The 20,773-nt window shown below is 36.4% G+C and overlaps 1 protein-coding gene across 1 annotated transcript in view; it reads left to right on the forward strand.

Annotated features, from left to right (window-relative positions):
• Positions 1-2,356: 2,356 nt before the first annotated feature.
• The window catches only part of LOC131049279 (thiol-disulfide oxidoreductase LTO1), a 128,039-nt gene continuing 109,622 nt past the window's right edge, over positions 2,357-20,773 (forward strand). The window contains exons 1-2 of the mRNA XM_057983331.2: positions 2,357-2,638; positions 3,740-4,052. Coding sequence (XP_057839314.2) covers positions 2,456-2,638; positions 3,740-4,052 — 496 coding nt within the window. The 5' untranslated portion in view covers positions 2,357-2,455. The remainder of the gene's footprint in view (positions 2,639-3,739; positions 4,053-20,773) is intronic.

Genomic DNA, 20,773 nt, shown 5'->3' on the forward strand with positions numbered 1-20,773 from the left:
AAATATTTTATATATTATTAATTTTATGGTAAAAAATGAATGTAAGTAATAATTTTTTTAATAATTAGAATATTGTGTAAATATTTTAATATTGTATTAATTTCATGGTAAAAAATGAATACAAGTAATAATTATTTCTAGTAATAATTATTTCTAATAATTGTAATGGATTACACTTACTTTTCAAATATTAGCACTTTAATTTTACAAATCAAAATATTTGAAAATGAATTTCTTTTAAAAGTTAATATTAGCACATTTTACCATTTGTTTGACTATTTTGGGTTAATTTTTCTCCATGTTTAGTTTATGATTTGGTTAATTTTTAAATGTATAAATTAGTCTTGCCCCCCTTTTATCATTTTTTTCATTGTCATGATGGTGGATTGTAGTGTATCTAGGATCCTAAACTCTTATGAGAAAAAAACTAATCCAGATGCAGTTTGGTCAATTTATTTTATTTTATATTATTTATAAAAGTGTTTTAATAAATTAAATATTTTTTATGCATGATTTTAGTATATAATTTGATTATTTCAATGTACTTATTAGTACTTGTAATGAATTTTTTTTTGTTATGCTTAAATAGTTATTAAAAAAAATTATTTTGACCAATCATAAAAAAATATTTTTCTTTCTTTTAATTTTTTAAATTTATTTTAAAGTATACATGCATATTTGTTAACTTTATAATTAAAAAAAAATATTTCTCTTGTAAACGATTGGCTAATACTTTTTTCCCTGTTATACATAGATTTCTCAGAAGCAGTATAATATTTGTTTTCTTTACTTTACAATTTTTGAAAAATAATTTTAATTTATTTACATTGTTTACTAAAAAATTACAATTATTTTATTTTGTTTTCTTTAAAAAAAATCATTCACTTAAACTAACTCTTTAGCAAATGAAACATCTATAATAAAAGTCTTAAATAATTTTAAAAATTCAAAACTAACATAAGATAAATATTTAATAAATAAAAAGGTTGTTCATATATAATCTTTTATTTTAATTTATATATTATGCTTTCATCTGTTCCAAAAATTAAAATTGAAGCATTCCTTAAAAAAATATTAAATAGAATTGTAATACTTTTTTTAAAATTTAAAATATAAATTATTTCAAAATAATAACAAAAATACATTATGTAAGATAATATAATAATAAAAAATACTATAATAATTAAAATTACAATATTATTATACCATCTTATATTATATTTCTATTAATATTAAATTATTTTTAATATATCACACATTTTTATTATTATTATTATAATATTTTAAAATTAGTATAAAATTATTATTATTATTATATTACTATTTTAGAAAAAATTAAATATAAAAATATATCTCTTATTCTTTAAAAAAAATTAAAAATTATAGCTTTCCAGAAGACATTTCATTTCAAGAGTTACTTATTCTTTTTCCTTATTAATTTAATTTTTTAATTTTTCCAGTTAATAAATTAAATCATAATTATAATTAAAACTATACTAAAAACAAGGCAAGTACTAGCCACTATGTGGCACTTGTTTTGTTTTTAATAATTTGTAAATGTATTTTAATAAAATAAATATTTTTAATGTATAATTTTATTATTTCAATGTACTTATTTGATTTGAGATATTTATCTAGTATTTAGTTATGTTACATCATTTTTTTTTAGAATGTGTTGAGCATCTTATTAGTCTATCTATTTTGAATTGGATAATGCATGTGATTGTCTCCTAGACTAAATCATGGACATGATTGTGTCATTTTTACTAAAATTTAATTTCATAATTTCAAGACCAACAATATCAAGATTTACTTGTTACTAGTCAATTTGACACCAAAAGTTTGAATTGTGCATATGGGATTTATGTATAGATACATGTATATAAAAATAAAATGGATTTTGGAGGTCACCAAATATTATATAGTAGTTACTATTAGTTGGGTGCATATGTTTTGTAAGTTATCCCACTAGTTAGTTAGAATAAAGTTTATATCTTATTTGTATGAGATACTGGCAACATTGTCTTTCGGAAAAATATGTATTGTAATAACTTTCAAGTGGAAAGTGTGAACATATAAAATTAGAACAAATAAAAATTGAAATTGTATTTAAAAACTTATTATTCTAATTTAACAACATCTACCTTTCCAACTAATTTGATGAATTTATTAGTTGATCCCACTCCCTATATACTCATCTACCTATCTCTCTACCTCTTTCTCTCCCTCTACCTCTTTCTCTACCTTTCTCCATCTCTCTATGTATTTCTCTCCATCTTCCTCTCCCTCTATCTTTATCTCTATTTTTATTTACTCTAAACTAATCATACTAATTACGCTATATAATATCTACAACATATCTCTCGGCAGTCTAATATCTAGTTTTAATAAAAATGAATTCCCAAATGTTCTGTTGAAGCCTGTGCCCTGTCGAAGTGGAAACGTGTGCTCCTTAATGGCTCTAGGATGCACAATATTACCTCCTACATCTTCATCAACCTCACGATTCTCACATATTTTCCCTCAAATTTCTGCTCAATTTAAAATCAATACAAGAGTCAATCTTGTCGGAGTTCAAAGAGATATCAATCTGAAATCAGTCTCAGAAAACATTAGCTGCACTTCTCTCTGTGTTGCGGTAAGTAAAATTGTTCGAGCACTCCTTGTTTATCGTTAATGGGAAAGTTTAATTTTTTGTTCATGTTCATTCATAGCCTATTTTCAGATTTATTATTACAAATCTCTGGTTCTGAAACAAAATGTTATTTTTTGAATATTGAATATATTTAGGGCATCCCTTCTCAACCAGTCAATCCAACCAAGCGAATCAAAATAGTATGATGTTTTGTGAGGTTAGATAGTTCACTTTGAGGTTCTGGTCTAGGATAGCATATGGTAACGCCCTCGTTGTTTGTGAGTGTGTTGAATTGGAAGTTTAAGTTGAGGAATCTTTCATGACTCTTTTTTGGTAGAATTTAAGTAGTAAGTATAAGATTGGATGTCCATGTTGATTGATGAGTAAACACATTTATGTCCTCAACTAATTGCTTCCTTGCAAAAAATGCCTTTCCCCTCAAGCAAGATACATCTAAAAATGTGTGTCCTCATATCCGATTAATCAGAAATGAGGAAGCATCAGAGAACTTAGGAGAGCATTAGTCAACCACTCTTTGCTAACACACTGAGGCTTTTTATCATTTGAGAACTCTCATAAGAAAATAGGATTTTTCATTTTATTTTATTTTATATGTTAATCAGATATTTTATCCTTTATGTTTTGACCTTGTGACCAAGCTTACAAGTAAATTGAGGCTTCCCAATCCACTTGCATTAGGAAAATCTAGATCGTTGAAAAAAAACGGTAGATGCCAAAAAAATCCATTTGTCTTACATGTTTTTCATATAAATTGATAATAAATTTGTGAATTAGATATTTGCATATTTGATTTAGTAATACAATTTTTGGAAATAGATGTCTGTAGCTTTTGACATCGAGGCAATATGTAGTTGAGAAATTACAACTTAAAGTATCTTTCCTTAAAAACAATACATCGTTGTTCCTATAAACTGTATTACTAATGTTTAATTGTATAACCTAGAAACCTAAAACCTTTAATTTTTGAGTGACTGTTGCTTAGTTCCAAATATGTGCAAGTTTAAATATAGTTTGAATTATGATTCCTGAATAGGCATGGTTTTCATTGCAAGTTTGAGTTATATATGGAAATAATTGGTGCAGAGGCTGCCTAGATTTAAGAATTTGGTTGCATATGCTGGGAAACCGCTTAGAGATGGAAGCACAGAGGCAAAGGCTACACAATTGTCTACTGAAAGGCCAGAAGAGTCAGAAGCTGCAAAACAACTGCAAAATGATATGGAGGAAAATAGTGGTGTGAATGCATGGTATGGATGGGGTGCAGGACTTGCACTGTTAGGGCTTATTGAAACATCCTACTTGACTTATATGAAAGTGGCAGGTAATGATATCTATTGTCCTACGGATGGTGGAAGTTGTGGAGATGTCCTAAACAGCAGCTATGCTTCTGTTTTTGGTAAGTTTTTGTTCACAAGAAAAACTTTTAATGGGCTGTTTGTGGTAATATTTAAATTTTCAGAAAACTATATATTTTTAATTGAAAATTTCATGTTTATTTATTGACATGGAAAATTACCAATACTAGATGTGTCTGAAGATCAGTTTAAGTCAAAATATCTACAAAATTTGAAAGAATACTGAATAAATAAAGTTCAATAAATAGTCAAAATTTGAAAACAATTTGTTGTACACAAATACATACACAGAGAATATGTATATATACAGTTACAAGTCAAAATTTGAATTTTTTTCCTTATATATAATGCACACACACATGCATGTGTGCATATATATGCACATAAGCATACACACACACATGTACACAAAAACATGTGCACACACATACCCACACCCATGTGCACAAACATAGACACACAAGACACACACATGTATACATGCTCATATGCAGACACACATGTATATGTGCATAATGTACACATATGCTGTCATCGTTTAATTGCACCAAATCTTTACAGAACTCGCCCCAGCCATTTTTGGTTTAATATGGGTACGGGTACAGCAAAGCTTGAATGCTAGGTAAATATAACATCGACTTGTGACTATTGAGATGCACCAAATTTATTAGAGACTTGCTTGCTGGTGTGGCCCACGTTAACATGAAGCATCATGACAATGCTAGACTTCTGGTCATTAAAAAAATATTAGAAATTATTAACAGCAATATTTGTGTTTCTTTTTCAAATATTCATTATCTCTCCTATACTTTAAAATAATCCCAATGCTTACTGTAGTTAGATAAAACCAGATAGGTTTCTACAAGGTGGATAGTGATTATCTTCCATTGTAACAAAGGTACATCACTATTGCCATGAAAGGTTGTAGGTTCTAACATTTATTCTACTTATGACAATAAGTAACCTTAAAAATGCAAATCTAACTAATGCTGTTAGTATTTTGAAGTATATAAATGAGAGTGCAACCTTCAAGACTTCCAAATCCTGCATAAACTATATGAGTGCAATGCAGTAAATATAAGTTTCAATGCAGATCTACATGCCTGAGTGGCTGAGACCTAGAAGCAGATATTGCAAAAATATTGTGGTGCTTTGGAACTTGGACGGAAGGCTGCTTTTTTCATTAAAAACTTGTGATTTTTTCAAATTCTCATTGACCACTATTTGGACTGAGATTATCTGGTATATTGGCTGATATTTTCCAAATATTATCTGATATTATTTGATATTTTCCCTTTAAGGGCTGTAAACTGCAATTTTTTTTCTCATTTTGACTTCATGCTGCTCAGAGAATGTAAATTCCTCGAGGGGCACTGTCCAAACTTAATTTCACCTTTATAAATTACATTAATTTAATGTATCCTAGGAGAAAAGCAGTTTGACTGCTACTGGAAAAATGAATGTATTCAGTTTGAGAGGATTGGATGGCACATTCTTCAATAAGTTGGGCTGTGTATTTAATTGAATGGGGAAGTTGCATTGCAGTTGTAAGTTATCTTTTTATAAATAACTAAATGATATTATTACACCATTAGCATGCATCACCTAACATAAATAGTCTAACATTAAATTGTCCTGAATTTGGACAGTGAGAATAGTACCGAGAGGTTTAGTCATTAGATGGCTATATCCGAGTTATGCTATATAATTCTTATAACCCTATTGAGCAAGTTGGTTTGTCTCCAGTATTCTTGAAAATTGCAGCAAGCTCTTGCTTCAACTTTATCCATCTACAAAGTGGGGTGCTGCAACTGTTGAACCATTTGGAGTTGAGTTTCTATAGTTAAACAGACCAATTGCTCTAGTATGATTCAATATTCTATCATCTTCATCTATAAGCACCATTTCAAACCCATGGGCAAGGCATTGGAATAACTTCTGGTTGCTACTAGAAACTATAGTGAACACAATCTCAATGTCATTTGCAAAACTTGCACAAGACTTGACCTTCCTTCTTCCTTGTCAAGTTGACCTCCTTGATAGATTGTGTAATGCCCCCTTTTGTGAAGTGAAGCTACTGCTAAAGGGTTTGAAGTCTGCTAAAGCATGGACCATGGAATACAAATGAGGAAGTGTTTTTTATTGAATTTGATTATTGAATACATATGGATTACAAAATGGCATCATCATACGAAGCTGGAGAGTGGAAGTGGATACAAAAGCTAGCTACTAACTAATAATTATTATGAATTTATGATGATTGTATTTGTAAATCATCATTGTAAATTTCATATCTAGGCAACCTAGACACTACAAGTTTTTACATCTTCCTCTTCCCCACTCTAGAGAAAATTTGGGAGGTAGAGGGTATGGTCCTTGCACTTGATTCTGGCTCCCTGCTTGGCATAGTAGATTGTGCTTGTAGCTCCTCCAAGATGGTAGGTGGTGGTGGATCGGCCATGCTGGTAGATGGTAGTGGGTCCTCCTCCACCATATCAATGTCATGCAATCCAATCTACCCTGCTTTTGCTGCAGCCAAATCCTCCATAGCCCGCCTCTCAAAATCAGCTGTCTCATCCTCTAAAAACAAGGAGGCCTCATCATCTTTCACGGTCCAATCACTGTAGGGGTAAATGTCATCCAAATCAATGAGTTCGTTTGGCTGGTCCTGCATGTGAAGTCGAAGGTATATTGCACAAAAACAAGATACTGAGTCATTGTTGAGTCAACTTATTATGCTTCTTCATGTGAATGGCATCAAACAAACTCTAGTTGCGCTCACAGCCAGAAGCACTACAAGGATGAAACAAAATTTGAAGGGCTCGCCTTTTCAAATCAAGGGTATTTCCCCCCCTAATCTTCCCACCAAGATGTAATGTCTTGTTGTGACCTTTTCACACATCATCCCATTGCAAATGGGGACCCCCTCTTTCCTGCTTTTTGCGTCTTGTTAGTTTAGGGTTTTGGCAGTTAGATGGCAATTTTGAGCTTTTAGGTGGCCAAGTCTTGTTTTTGAAATAATCATGCCCAGGGGTTTCCTATGTGCAATTAGGTGAATTTTGAAGTCAATAGGATCAAAAAATGTCAAAGTGGTAAGATGATCCTAAATTTTGTCTAAGTCTCGACGTTGCAACAAGTTTAAAATATGAGCATAAAATGTGTCTAAATGTTGCAAATTGGTGTGATTTTTGTGCTAAAGCATCTAAAGTCCCTATAGGAGTCATTTTTCCACTCGAGGAGGTTAAGTTAAAGTGCACAAAATCCCGATGGACTCTTGTTTTCCCCCACTCAAATCTAGTTAAAATGATGAAAGTCTCAATGCAGAACGATAAAATTTGACAAGTTTTGGTTTTTTGTAGTGTGAAAATTGCCATAGTCCCGATGGGAAACGTTTCTTCCCCATGAAGTTAAGGCATAAAATCAAGTTGTCAGAATAGGAGGCATTTTTCCACCAATTTTTGAAGGCAAAATTGACTCTGTCCCAATGGAGGGTGTTTTTCCATTAAGTTTCACATGTTTTTGGGGAAAATCCTGATGCATTTGGATTCTCCACTACAGTTGTCCTGATGGAGGTCGTTTTTCCACTAGGCCCTTTTGAGCGAAATGTACAAGGAAAGTGAGTTCAGATGACCCACGTTTTTCGACTAGGTGGTAAATGGTGAAGTTAAGTGCAATAATGTTGTCCAGACGAGGTTTGAATCTCCACCAAAGGGGAAATGAGCGAGACGCAGTTAAGTGTGGACAAGATTGTGTTGTCCCGTTTTTCCACTGGGATGAATTGATGAATTTTAATGAACTTTTGGTGTCTAGATGGAGTTCGAATTTCCCTTGGAGATTATTTTGGCGAATTTTGATAAGTTTTGAGTCCAGATGAAGGAAGTTTTTCCACTGGGAGGTGCCTTTGCATGAAATGATGAATATAAATATCCAGATAGGCATTGATTTTTCCCTAGGGCAAATTTTGTGAGCAAAATGAGTGAAATGATGATGATATTTTGTCTAGATGGGGTTCGATTTTCCCCTAGGTGGCTGGAATTGAATTCAATGAAATTTTTTAATGACAAGTGTGCCCAAATGATTTAATTTTTGCCTTGCCACAAACATTAAATGACCAAGTGTAATGAATTTAATGCCAAATATGGATTACTGGTGCAAATCGATTTTCCACCAGGCTGAAAGAAGGCAAATTTTTATCCCACATTGCTTGTGTGGTGAACTGGGAAGGTGAAAACAAGAATAAAATGACCCAGCCAGCATTAAAAATAATATTATAATGCTATTGATTTGACAGTTTATAGGCTGATTGTGGCGCCATTGCTGGTTTGAAGGTTCAAATTTGTCTAGGTGTGTCTGATAGTGCCTTTGGTGGAAGGATCTCCAAGCTTTATTGCAGTTTTGGGAGGTGATTTTGTTCTTGTGGCACCATTACATGAGGGTAGCGATTTTATGAGTGGCTGATTGCACCACATTTATGGCCGATTTTGAAGTGATTTGCATGTGGCGCCATTGTTTGTGAAGGGGCGAATTTGCCTAAGCTTGTTTTGGGCGCCATTATTGAAGGGGTTTGAGACATTGTGTTAGACGCTGTTGCCAAAGCATCATTACTAGCATTGTTCTCATACTGAGATATCATTCTCAGCCACTAGCTTGTGTTAATGTTTTAGCAACATAGAAATCTGAAACAAAATACACAGAATTTATCCTGGGAAAACCCTCCATTTGAGGGTGAAAAACCCAGCCCACTCAAAATGAACTTTATTATATCTCTGGAAATGAATACAACTGTTGATAGTTTCAGATTACTATCAATCTCAATAAGATAAGTTTGATTCTCCACAAATCAATCTTGACAATGAAGTCAAATGATACATCTCTTATACATTCTATAAACCTTCATAAGTCTGAAAATTCAGAACACAGAAAACATATAATATATCTGATCTGACAGACTACATACACAATATTCTCAACTTGCTACAGACAAACGAGAGAAGCCTGCAATATATATCTATCTGCTGTAGAAGAAGGATTGTCAAGATAGGAGTGCGATATAAATAATATATCAAATGGCATACGAAATAGTCTCCACGATGAGAGATGAGAAGTCACCGACAACCGCATAGGCACAGTTACATCACCGACAGTCACATGAGCATAGACGAACAGCCAACATAGCATTAGAAAATGCGATGGAGGAAATATGAAAGAAAACGGTAGTCACCAAGGTGGAACAAGATGAATAATAGTAACGGTAGCCACAAGAATATGCCAGGTCATGTAATCCCAGTCATCACAATTGTATAACCAAGATGAGATACACCAACACGGACATAGAAGCGCAGAATACTTCGAGCACAATTACCCAGCAGCAAACAAGGAAACACGAAGTTCAAATAGAAACGGACACGGTAATAATAGATCTCTATTGCAGCTATTTTCTTCAACAGCTTGTGCCAAGGTGTGGTCATTTTGGGATCTAAGGAAGCAAATCGACTTGTGTGTGGAGGTGCGCCATGGCTGTGACCACTTCCAGCCATTGAAGTGAGGCTTATTCTTGTGCTCTCAGACCTCAAAGGAGACAAATTTGGACCTGAGACGTATTGGAGCAACTAAGGTTATGCATTTTTTAGACCTTTATTGGGCATATTTGGACGCTATCCTCAGAAAATCAGACTTGATACATCTAAAATCGGTCACTTTCTGAGTGTATTCAGACCTGCAAATTCAGTTTTCAGACCTGGACATACATTTTGGACACCAAATACCCTCATTTTCTGAGTTGTTTGGAGTGTCCTCAGACTTACATATTGTGATCAGACTTGAATTAAGTGTGAAAATCAGGTTTATAGAGGGGGTGTGAGCTCTATTTTGATCAAAGTTCATTCTATTTTCAGAATTTATGTTACTTATCATTGAAATTTCTGATTTTGAGCCTTTAAATGAAGCAAGATTTTTAAAATCAGAACTTAGAGAATTCTGAAAATAAGTTATTAGAGATAGTTTTATCATGATATTAACTTCCATCTTCATACAGGTACCATGTCTAAGGCGGTAATATTGGCAAGAAAGAACCAATTGAAGATCGTACAAGAGGGCTTCTATCCGGAGTCATAGATATCATTGCGATGGAAGAAGGTCGCGGATACGAACATGGAATACCTGAACATGAAGCAGATGAGGCGGAGAATATTTGGAATGAAGAATCATCTTCCTTCCATTTTCTCGGCTAATATCATGAAGAGTGGAATTTACCATGCAACCGACTTTCCACCATCCATCCAGTGCAGTGAGCTTGTAATTGAGTGCGTGAAGCATTATAATTTGCTAACCAGAATGATCAAGTCACCTAAGGGCATGGTGCTTGCGTACCTAGCTTAGGAATCCATTGGAAAAGTGTTTGCAATCACTAGATGTACAAATATGTTGGAAGTAACCAAGGAAGAGTCTCAAGCAAAATTTGACAGAAAGGTGGAAGCATGTATGATAGTTATTAACAATGAGTGGGTCATTGAGACAAGGCACCACCACTCTAGGCTACCCAAGAGGCTCTTAAGTTCGGACTTCAAAGAGGAGTATAGCGACTTAGTATTTTTGCTGAACCGAGTTATGAGAGCACCTCAAGGGGCGCTATTTGAGAATTGGATGCACTACTTTATTGAAGAGATATCAAAAGGAACGATGATCAACTGGGTGAAGATAATTAGTGATAACCTTGATATCCAGTTGAGAGATTTGGAAAAGACGAGGACGTTTTCCTATCTTGTATACATACTTGCCCGATATGTTGTGTACAAAGGGTTAATACGTAGAGGCAAAGTCGAGAACAGGCTTGGACTATTTAGAGTTTACGAGTGCTATCCACAACTCCATCTGCACGAGATTGAACATTACAAAAGGGTGAACGATTCTTTCACCATGTACATGTTGGTGTCTGTTTTATCATCTACAAAACATTAGAATAAGATACCCAAAGGTATTCTATCCTCTCCTAAAAAACTACTACTGATTCCAAGGTCTATATGTGCGAACAAGCGACTTTAGTGGGATAGCTACTTGGGTAGTGTATGCTGAAAATCTCAAGGGGGACTTACGTTTATGAATGTCTTTCAAGCTTCTGGACTTAGATAGATTTATCAATTTCAAGCTCTTTCTCTTTTCCCTTTTTGGATTTTTCTGGGATTTAGACTTTCAAAAGGGGAAAAGGGGATAGAGCTTGAAATTGATAAATCTATTTAAGTCCAGAAGCTTGAAAGACATTCTTAAACGTAAGTCCCCCTTGAGATTTTCAGCATACACTGCCCAAGTAGCTATCCCACTAAAGTTGCTTGTTCGCACATATAAACCTTGGAATCAGTAGTGGTTTTTCAGGAGAGGATAGAATACCTTTGGGTATCTTATTCTAATGTTTGGTAGATGATAAAACAGACACCAACATAAAATGAGGCTAGAAGGAGGGCATTATCACAATGAAGGTCTAAGTAGCTGGACTTGACAATTCATATTTACAAGCAGTTACCTAAAGCTTTTTACCTTCCTCCCGTTTGAATAGTTGAGTGTTCACAATCCTGGATAGTAGATATGATGCAGCATGGTATTGCAGCATGAATTCCCATTTGATCTGCCTCTTGAGCAACCTGAACAAGGACTGAATCAGTCATATATTGCAAATTAGTTACGAACACTTGCTTGGAAATCAGAAGTAAGTTATTCTCAATTTAGACAAGTGAGTCACATTATTACTAAGGAGGAAGAAAAGGGTCAGCGAATAGAGGTTGTGATTAAGGAAGATCTAGGGAAACAAAGGATTTTGGCCATTCGCAAGCAAGTTCTTAAAGAGATCCGACAATTTTCTTTCCAGTCCATTGATATGGTGAGAGATGGGTCTGCCAATCATTCCTCCTGAACCAGGAAGAGATCCTGAACCAGTTTTGCAGCCGAACTTGAGTTTTCTCGACGAGCAAGAGGACTTCATTACATAATTATACAACTTAGCTTGGAGCGTAAGAAGAAATTATCTTGATTGGTGTCGAATGCGCTTTATCATTGAAGAGGAGGAAGAGATTGTTGATCGCATTGACGCACAAATTCGAAGGGAGCAACGTTCATTGCCGCTCCAAGAAGTTGATCCAGCTCCCATACCAGCTCCCTCACAGCCGCGACAAAATTAAAACACGCTGGATCGCATAATTTTTCTCCCCAGATAAATTCCGAAGAATCCTGAGATCAGCCCCGAGTTTATCCAAGGAGTTTGTAGAGTTAGAACGACCCACAAGATCCAGACAGAAGAAGGTAGTTTCACCAAGGAAAGGAGAAAGTCAAACAGAAGAAGACAGGCTTGAAGAGGAAGATATTTTCAATTTATTCCAAACTCCCGCCTCTCAAGTTCCAAGCACTCTGATTCAAAGGTCTTCACCTCTAGTATCTTCACCACCAACTATTCAACAAGTTCAACCAAGAGTTTCCCAAACAAACATCCCAATGGCGTGGTGCCTAGCTAATGCATCTCCCATGGTTTTTACAGCCTATAATGGTATGCCAAAGAATCCTGAGCAATTTTGTTCCAAGTTTCATAGTGGTGACCTGAGCCACTCGGCTGATGAGCATATAAAGATTTTTGAAGATCTCCTTCATAATAGAGATATCCAGAATGAGGACGTGGCTTGCAGATTATTCCCTTACACTTTTGATGAAGAAGCCTCTCATTGGTATATCCACTTGCAGTCGACTTTATCCATAATTGGCAAGAGATGAAAGACACTTTCTTAGAGAAGTTCAGATCACCAATTTCTCCATCTGAGTTATATTGACAATTCGTGGAAATAAGAAGGCAAGAGCATGAGCCTATTAGCACTTTCAACAATAGATTTCATAAGGTTACACAAGGCTGAGAGATCCTTACAATTTGAATAATGCTGCAGCATTGCCTGTCTACTATGCTGCATTAGATCGCCTCACTTCCATGTTTGTGAAGTCAAAAGGCACACCCCCAACTAATTTGAAGGAAGCATATGCTTTAGCTACTTCAGTTAGCAGTGATCTGGAAGTAGGTACTGCTATAGGACCCTTGAACTATCTAGGAAGTCCCGCTGCACAAGGTCAGATTTAGAATATCAACAGAGCATTGTCTCAAAATACGCCGATGTTGAACCCAATTCCCATGGCCAGTAATCAGTTGGTTCTCCATCCTGGAACTCCTGTCTCGCAAGTACCTCCACCGCAACCGATATATCTCCAGAACATGACAACTTCAAGTCAAACCTAGGAGGAGAAAGATGAAATGAGGGAATTAATTAGTCAAGTAAAGAAACTGTCAGCAGAAGTGACCTATTTGAAAGGTCAAAACAATCAAATACAAAATATGCAATGAAGCTATCAAGGGAATTACTAGGGGCAAGGTCCTTCCGGATATACACGAGGTGGTCAGAATTTCCAAAGAGATAACCAAAATTTCTGGAATGATAATCAAGTTCCCCAGAAAAGGTCATGGAACACTGGACCTAACAATGGTATTGTGCCGTCTCCCTTGGATAGCCAGCTTGCTGCAGACAATCGTCCTGTGGACAAAGTATTCCTAGCTGAAGAAGCTACATTATCAGGGTGGTGCAGGTTGCACAATACTGATCAACATTCCGAGCTGCAATGCCATGAGTTTCAAGTAGCAGCAGATATTTTCCGGAGTGAGAATAGAAATTTAGAAGCAGAAGATGCTCCAATGACCGGATATGAGATCGTTCCCGTAACAAGGTATGACCAAGCTTTAGTCATAGAGAATGTCAGATCCTCATCCTAGAACGACTCATCATACCAGCCCAGTCAAAGATTTCCACTCGCATTTGCTAATAGCCCCATGGAGCCGCCACAAGGTCAAGTTAAGCCCGAAGTCCAAGTTGCATCAGACCAACCAACCACAATTAATGGCTATAGTTTTCCCCCATTATATGATAGTGTCTTGGTAGAAGGGACTAGAGAAGTGCAAGCATTCCAGCAAACATTTGGAAACAAACCTAGGGTATACCAGAGGAATACTCGGTATAATGAGCCTTTAACCACGTCTATTCCTCCCAATAACTTCCAAACCCCACCAAATCCCAATGCTACCAATGCACCAGTTCCTCCCAGAGATTCTCTTGAATATCGCTAGCAGAATATCCAATCCAACGGAACGAGACCAGTCAATCCTCCTCAAGTAGAGCAAAGGCGACCAACAATCTCCCAACCAGAGCCAACTCAAACTCAAGAAAAAGGCTGTCCCAAAGATGAGTTAAAGAGATTGAGTTCATTTGTGTTAGAGGAATTCAAGAAGATAAAAATCAGTTTGCCTTTGATTGAGCTAATGAAAGTTCTTGAGGTTAGAGAAACAGTTTTAGGTAGTTTAATTGAAGCTGTTGCACCAAGAACTCCCCCGCAAAATACAGTAAACAAAGGAGTACTCAATGCTCCTGTTAATACCAATGTTGTATTGTTCAATGCTCCACAACAGATACATACATCAGTTGAAAACCAGAAAAATATGGCACCAGAAGAGATCCTTATGGACACAGACATATTTCGAGAAGAAATTTTAGCAAATGAATTGCCGCAGACCTCACAAAAGGAAGGTTTTCCTTCTAAGACGCAGGAAGAAAACAAGAGATAAACCCAGTAGTTTTCTACCAAGGTAAAGAAAAACCTGCTCCATTTTTGTTGTCAGTAAGAATATTTGGCAAGATGTTACACAATTGCCTAGTGGATTCCGGTGCCTCCAACAATGTAATGCCACTAGCCGTTCGTCAAAGGTTAGGACTTGTTCCGATAAGGACTAATAAGAAAGTTACACAGCTAGACAAGACAGAGGTACCTATGATGGGAGAGTTGAATAATATCCACATGCAATTAGTAGTATATCCAAGAGTCCAAAGTTGTATCGACATTTCCGTCGTAGATATCCCAGATGGATATGGCATGCTGTTAAGCAGGGATTGGTCTAGAAGACTGAACAAATACATTTAAACCGACTTTTCTCACATGTGGCTGCCGTGGAAGGGAGTTCCAAATCAAAACAAGATTGATAGCACCCCAAGACTTAAGCTGACGATTACAAAATATGGAGAGAACAATGAAATGTTGTTTCTCGAGACAGACCTAGGTTCCTATACACCTAGAGTAAATGAAGTCTTGACATTACAAGCCTCCTCCATCGGAGAAATTGCTGAAGAAGGATCAAAGCCTGTATTACTTGACGATCCAAACAAAGAAGAGAAACTATTTGAGAGTTTCAAAGAGTTTATTTGGACAAGTCTATGCGAGAGAGTAGAAATGAGGAGTAAGATTCATGAATTATTGTTGAGTCCACAACACACCTCATTCAGAGTTCACTTGCAAAATGTGCCACAAAGCAATCAAGGAAGCTCGTCAGATGCTCCAACAGTTTGCAGATCTTGAAAGTGATACAAAAAGTAAACAAGGTCAACAAAAGCATGAGCCTCAAGAAAACACAGTTGAATATACAGAGGAAGATCAACCTGCAAGATCATCGTAAGCGCACCATTGAAATACAAGCTTCATCATCCTCCCAGACGATCAAACAAGAAATTGAAGGTGAAATAAATCAAATGTTAGAAGAATTTGATCGAAGTATCATGGAGGTCCAAGCTTCGTCACCTCAAGAAGAAAAGGAAGAACAAATTTTAGCGTGGTCTCAACCAGAAGGGCAAGCTTGGATCCTAAGGTTTGATGGATCCTATTCAAAGAAAGGAGCAGGAGCCAAATTCAAATTAACTAGTCCCAATGGGGAGACATTTCTTATAGCTCGCAGATTCCAGTTCCCCTGCACAAATAATGTAGCCGAGTATGAATCGCTAGTTCATGGATTGTTGTTCGCCATAAGTAAAGGGGCTAAAATTGTACATGCCTTTGGAGATTCAGAGATAGTAGTAAAGCAAGTAAGAAAGCAGTATGTCTGCCATGATAAGAGATTATCTCATTACCGTAACAGAATTTGGTATCTCCTCGAGAGCTTTAATGCTTTCAATATTCGGTCAGTGGGGCGGTGTTGATGTGTTTTTTATGCACATGTGAACACAGAATAAAATACCTAAAGGTACCTTATCCTCTCTTGAATAAAGTCTCCGAATGCTGAAGATGTCGCGAAAAGGATCAATCGGGATGACTTCAAGGTTCTTTGTATGTAGGATCTCTATGTGTGGATAAGCTCTCTGTGGTATGATGTGATTTGCTGGAATCACAAGGGGACTTACACTCAATGACCCGAACGTCTGATTTGCTAGAATCACAAGTCCTACTAACTAACTGGAAGACAAATAAATGGCAAAAGATACAAGGTTCAGGAAGTCTACTCTACTACCCAGAGTGCGAGAAGATGGATGAATGACTAGGTGGATTCCTACTGGGTTGGGTCTCACCATCAGGCTGAACAATTCAACACCAACTCAGTGCGATCTTCTAAGGGATGCTTCTAATATGTTTAAATCGTACACCATCTGACAATGATCACCATTCAAGAAAATGCTTGAAACAATAGACGTGTAACGACTTATGATTAGGCTCATTTGTTCCAGTTGACCACGCAAGGCGCACTTACCATCAACAAGAGGCTAGTGGTTTGGATTAGACGGATCCCACACAGGTGCATTCAACAATTTCCTTCATTTGATCTAATCATCTACCATCTAGAATTGAAGATTCAACAATAAACCATGCATATTGCAAGAAACGACACACTTCACCATTACTTCAATGAAAATGGAGTTTGTTTACAATCAATGACAACAATTTCTTGCCTTGTCCTCCTATTCTACTCTAATTGCTACTCTATCAACTGACTATTCACCTTCTAACTACTCTCTATCTATCTTCTATTATTCCCCTTTCACAAATGAAGAGTCGGGGCTTATATAGTGCCCACAATACAATTCGATGGCTAAGATCAATTTGAGATCAATGGCCAAGATTCAATTATGAAAACCCTAATTAGGGTTTGTTACAACCATTACATAACATTTAATGCTTGACCAATGATAAAATTACATCTGTAGGACACATGTCTTCTCTGGAAAAATCGACCAATGGATAGCTGGGGTAGGTACATCGAAGTTTGTGCCACCTTCCATGAGTTAGGTACATTGAATCTGGACACGCTGAGGTGGACCGACCCGACTAGAGGAGTGATGACTGGGATGCCACCTCGTCTGACACTTGGTTGATGCCAATTTGATGTTGCTGAGAAGCTAGCTTTAATTAACTCTTCTGAAACTATCTGCTCCTTCAACGAACCCTTGCTCTGACTTATTTTGTCTTTGATGTGCAGGATGATTGATGTACCTCGCCTTGGAATGTTGGATTGGAAGAAGTTATTCCTGATGATGCTTGACCAAAGAAGGCCGTCCTTGTCGATGCTAGACTGGAGGAGGTCGCCCTTATCCTTGCTTGATCTTCTTTGATGATACTGAGCTGGAGGAGATCATCCTTGTCCTGGACCGGATCTTCTTTGATGAGAGCCTTCCGACTTGTAGATCCTCCGGCCTTAGGAGTCGCCATCTTGATACCTACACAACATTTCAAAATTAGTCCTTGAGCATCAAAGGGTAGAGAATAAGACTCAAAAAGAAGTTTTAAGATATTAATTAGGAAACCTCATGATAAATCTAGAGTTATCATTTCCTAATTAACTAATCAACACATAGACTTTTCTAAAAAAGTCTAAAAATCAAGTCTTTACCAAGGATGTTAAGATGATTTCGCCATACCTCCTCTTGAGTATTAAACTCTAAGAAATGATGTAAAAATAGATGAATTTCCCTAGGCAAAGTTTAAATCATAGCCTCCTCTTGGATGAATCACGCCTCCATTAACCTCCAACACTTAGCAAACTTCGCCTCCAATCTTCTGGATTTCGCTCCTCAAATTGCTCCTCAATTAGTAGAATTTCGCCTCCAACATGCTATATTTCGCTCCTCCAATTCGCACTTCAACTTTGCACTTGAAAAAGGATGAATGAATGATTAAAACTTGAACAAAGCATCTCCTATTATATAGAGCGCTCACCCCTTTGCTTCCTCTAGGCCGACTTGGCAAAAAAGGAGGTAAAAAATAAGTAAAATCTCAAAAAGGGGGCCGACTTGGCTAATAAAAACAAAATAAGGCCTTGAGCGCTTTATTAAAAATTAATTTTAAATGCCTCCAAAATAAATTTCGATTTTCTAAGGCTTAAAATCAATTTATTAAATGCCAAAATGCTTTAATTTAATGCTAATTTAATTTTAATTTTCCAAATGCCTCAAAATTAGCAATTCTGGCGATCAAATGCAATTTGGAGAATATTAATTTTCAAAACAAGGCTTGATTAAACTCCATGATGATTTCGCCCTAGACCCTCTCTGAGGGTCAGGAGCGATTTTCTAATTTTAGCCTTGAATACTTTACATCTTGACTTGAATATCTCCTGGAGGGTAAATTGATATCCAGTTAATGCGTCACACTTCAAATTTGACATTTTGCGTGAGGAAAAATAGGTGGAAATGTTAATTTCGCCCTGGACCCTCAGCAAGGGTCAGGAGCGATTTTTTGCAAATTGGGCTTAATTCTCCATCATTTTTCATTAAAACTTTGTTTGCCACTAAGCAATGATCTTGCTTTAACCACTCCATCCAAATTTGCTTCGTTGTTGCAAGGTAAAATGAGGATTTCCAACATTTTCGCTCTGGACCCTCTCTGAGGGTCAGGAGCGATTTTTCATTTTGTGACCAAAATCATCAAGTTACAAAGGCAAAACAATATTCATCATGCTTTTGGGGGTCTCTTCGCCTTATCCTAACCTTGCCTTAGCACAATTTCGAAGGAAATATGTTGGTTTTTGATATTTTCGCCTTGGACCCTCAGCAAGGGTCAGGAGCGACTTTTTCATTTTTTGACTAAAAGATCTTCATTTCCTCATCAAAACACCTCTCCATCAAGCTAGATTGTGTTAATGCCTTCAAAATAAGCAATAAAATCCCTTTTCAAGTTTTTTCGCCTTGGACCCTCAAAGAGGGTCAGGAGCGATTTTTCGATTTTTGGCATATTCCTTCATCTTTTAATCTTTAAATCACCTCTAAGGCATAACATATCACGTTCTCCTCTTGTCCAAGCAAGATTTTGTCTTAATTCCACACAAAAGGGAGAGAACTTTGGAAATTCGCTCTGGGCCTTCAGAGAGGGTCAGGAGCGATTTTTGCTATCTAGACCAAAATGCATCACTTTTCATCTTGAAGTGTGTTTGCTAAGGAAGATGTCATCTCGTTTCATGCTATGAATAGAATTTCACGCCCAAGAAAGGTTAAAAAATGTGCTTGTAAAGAATTTCACTCTGGACCCTCAGCAAGGGTCAGGAGCGATTTTGGTGATTTCAACAAAATCCTTCATTATTTCAAGCTAAAACTCTTTCAGGAGGCAAAAGGAAGTTGCTCTTGTTTCACTCATGTCCAAAACTTGACTTTTTTCCATGCAAGATGAGAGCTATTCAAAATTTTGCCCTGGGCCCTCAGCAAGGGTCAGGAGCGATTTTGCTTTTATTGCCCAAAATTCATCAATTTGCAAGCGTCCAAACGTTTGAATGATGTTCAACCTTCCTTCCAGGAGACCTTGCACATAAAAATTTAGCCAAAATTAGTGACAAATAGGCTCAAATAAAATTTTCGCTCTGGACCCTCAGCAAGGGTTAGGAGCGAATTTCACAATCTAGGCTAAACTGCTCAATCTTCAAGTTTCAAATCACTTCACAAGGCAAGGTAAGATCGTTTTCAAGGCCAGGAAAAAGGTTTCAAGTTCAATCAAGGTGGCAAACGAAGTTTATAATGAATTTCGCTTTGGACCCTCAGCAAGGGTCAGGAGCGAGATTCGCTTTGGACCTTCAGAGAGGGTCAGGAGCGAAATTCGCCTTTTTGAACTCTTCGTCAGGAATATTTTATGGAATATAACATTTAAGTATAAGAAAGAAGAAAGATAGATACTTTAAGTTATATTCCATATATACTTTTAGGATGTTTGAGAGTGGATTCAGACCTCCAGGAGTTATATTGCAAAATCTAGTTTTTGGAGGATTCTTCAGTTTTCCAGACTTACTCAAATTTCAGGATCAGGACATTCCAGACTTAGCCAAATTTCAGGATCAGGACATCACTCCAGCAGGACCTGCTATCCAGGTGATCCCCTTGGCGACACTCAAAATGCAAAGGCTAACTAACAAAACCCTAAAAGACCTAGAAAACAAACCCTAAAAAGCAAAAAAAGCAGGGGTCCCCATTTGCAATGGGGCGATGTGTGAAATGGTCACAACAGGAGGGTAGATAATCAAACTGCCAATGCCTTAGCTCAAGTAGCAAGTTCACTTGAGCCTCTGCCATAGAGAACATGGATCAACTTTCCATAGAACTGTCACTAAACCCCTCAATCCAAGATAATATCACGAATTTCCAAGTATTTGAGGATGATGATCAAATTCATGAGTTTTTGACTAGTTCAGATGTATTGCAACCCAAATGATTGATGATGATGGGATCTTAAATCTGAAAACAAACTTCATCCCCAGAGGAATGATACAGTTAGAGAGAATGTTTGATTAGGACCAAATCAATGAAATAAAGAGTCAAAAGACTGATGGTGACCAATACGAGAAAGTCAATGTGGGAACTGGAAACAATATTAGAAATGTGTACATAGGCAAAGTTTGTACACCAGAAGAAAAGACTAGAATAATTTAGGCTTTAGAGGAGTATGTTGATGTCAT

Source organism: Cryptomeria japonica, chromosome 10 (assembly GCF_030272615.1).
Source record: "Cryptomeria japonica chromosome 10, Sugi_1.0, whole genome shotgun sequence".
NCBI lineage: Eukaryota > Viridiplantae > Streptophyta > Pinopsida > Cupressales > Cupressaceae > Cryptomeria > Cryptomeria japonica.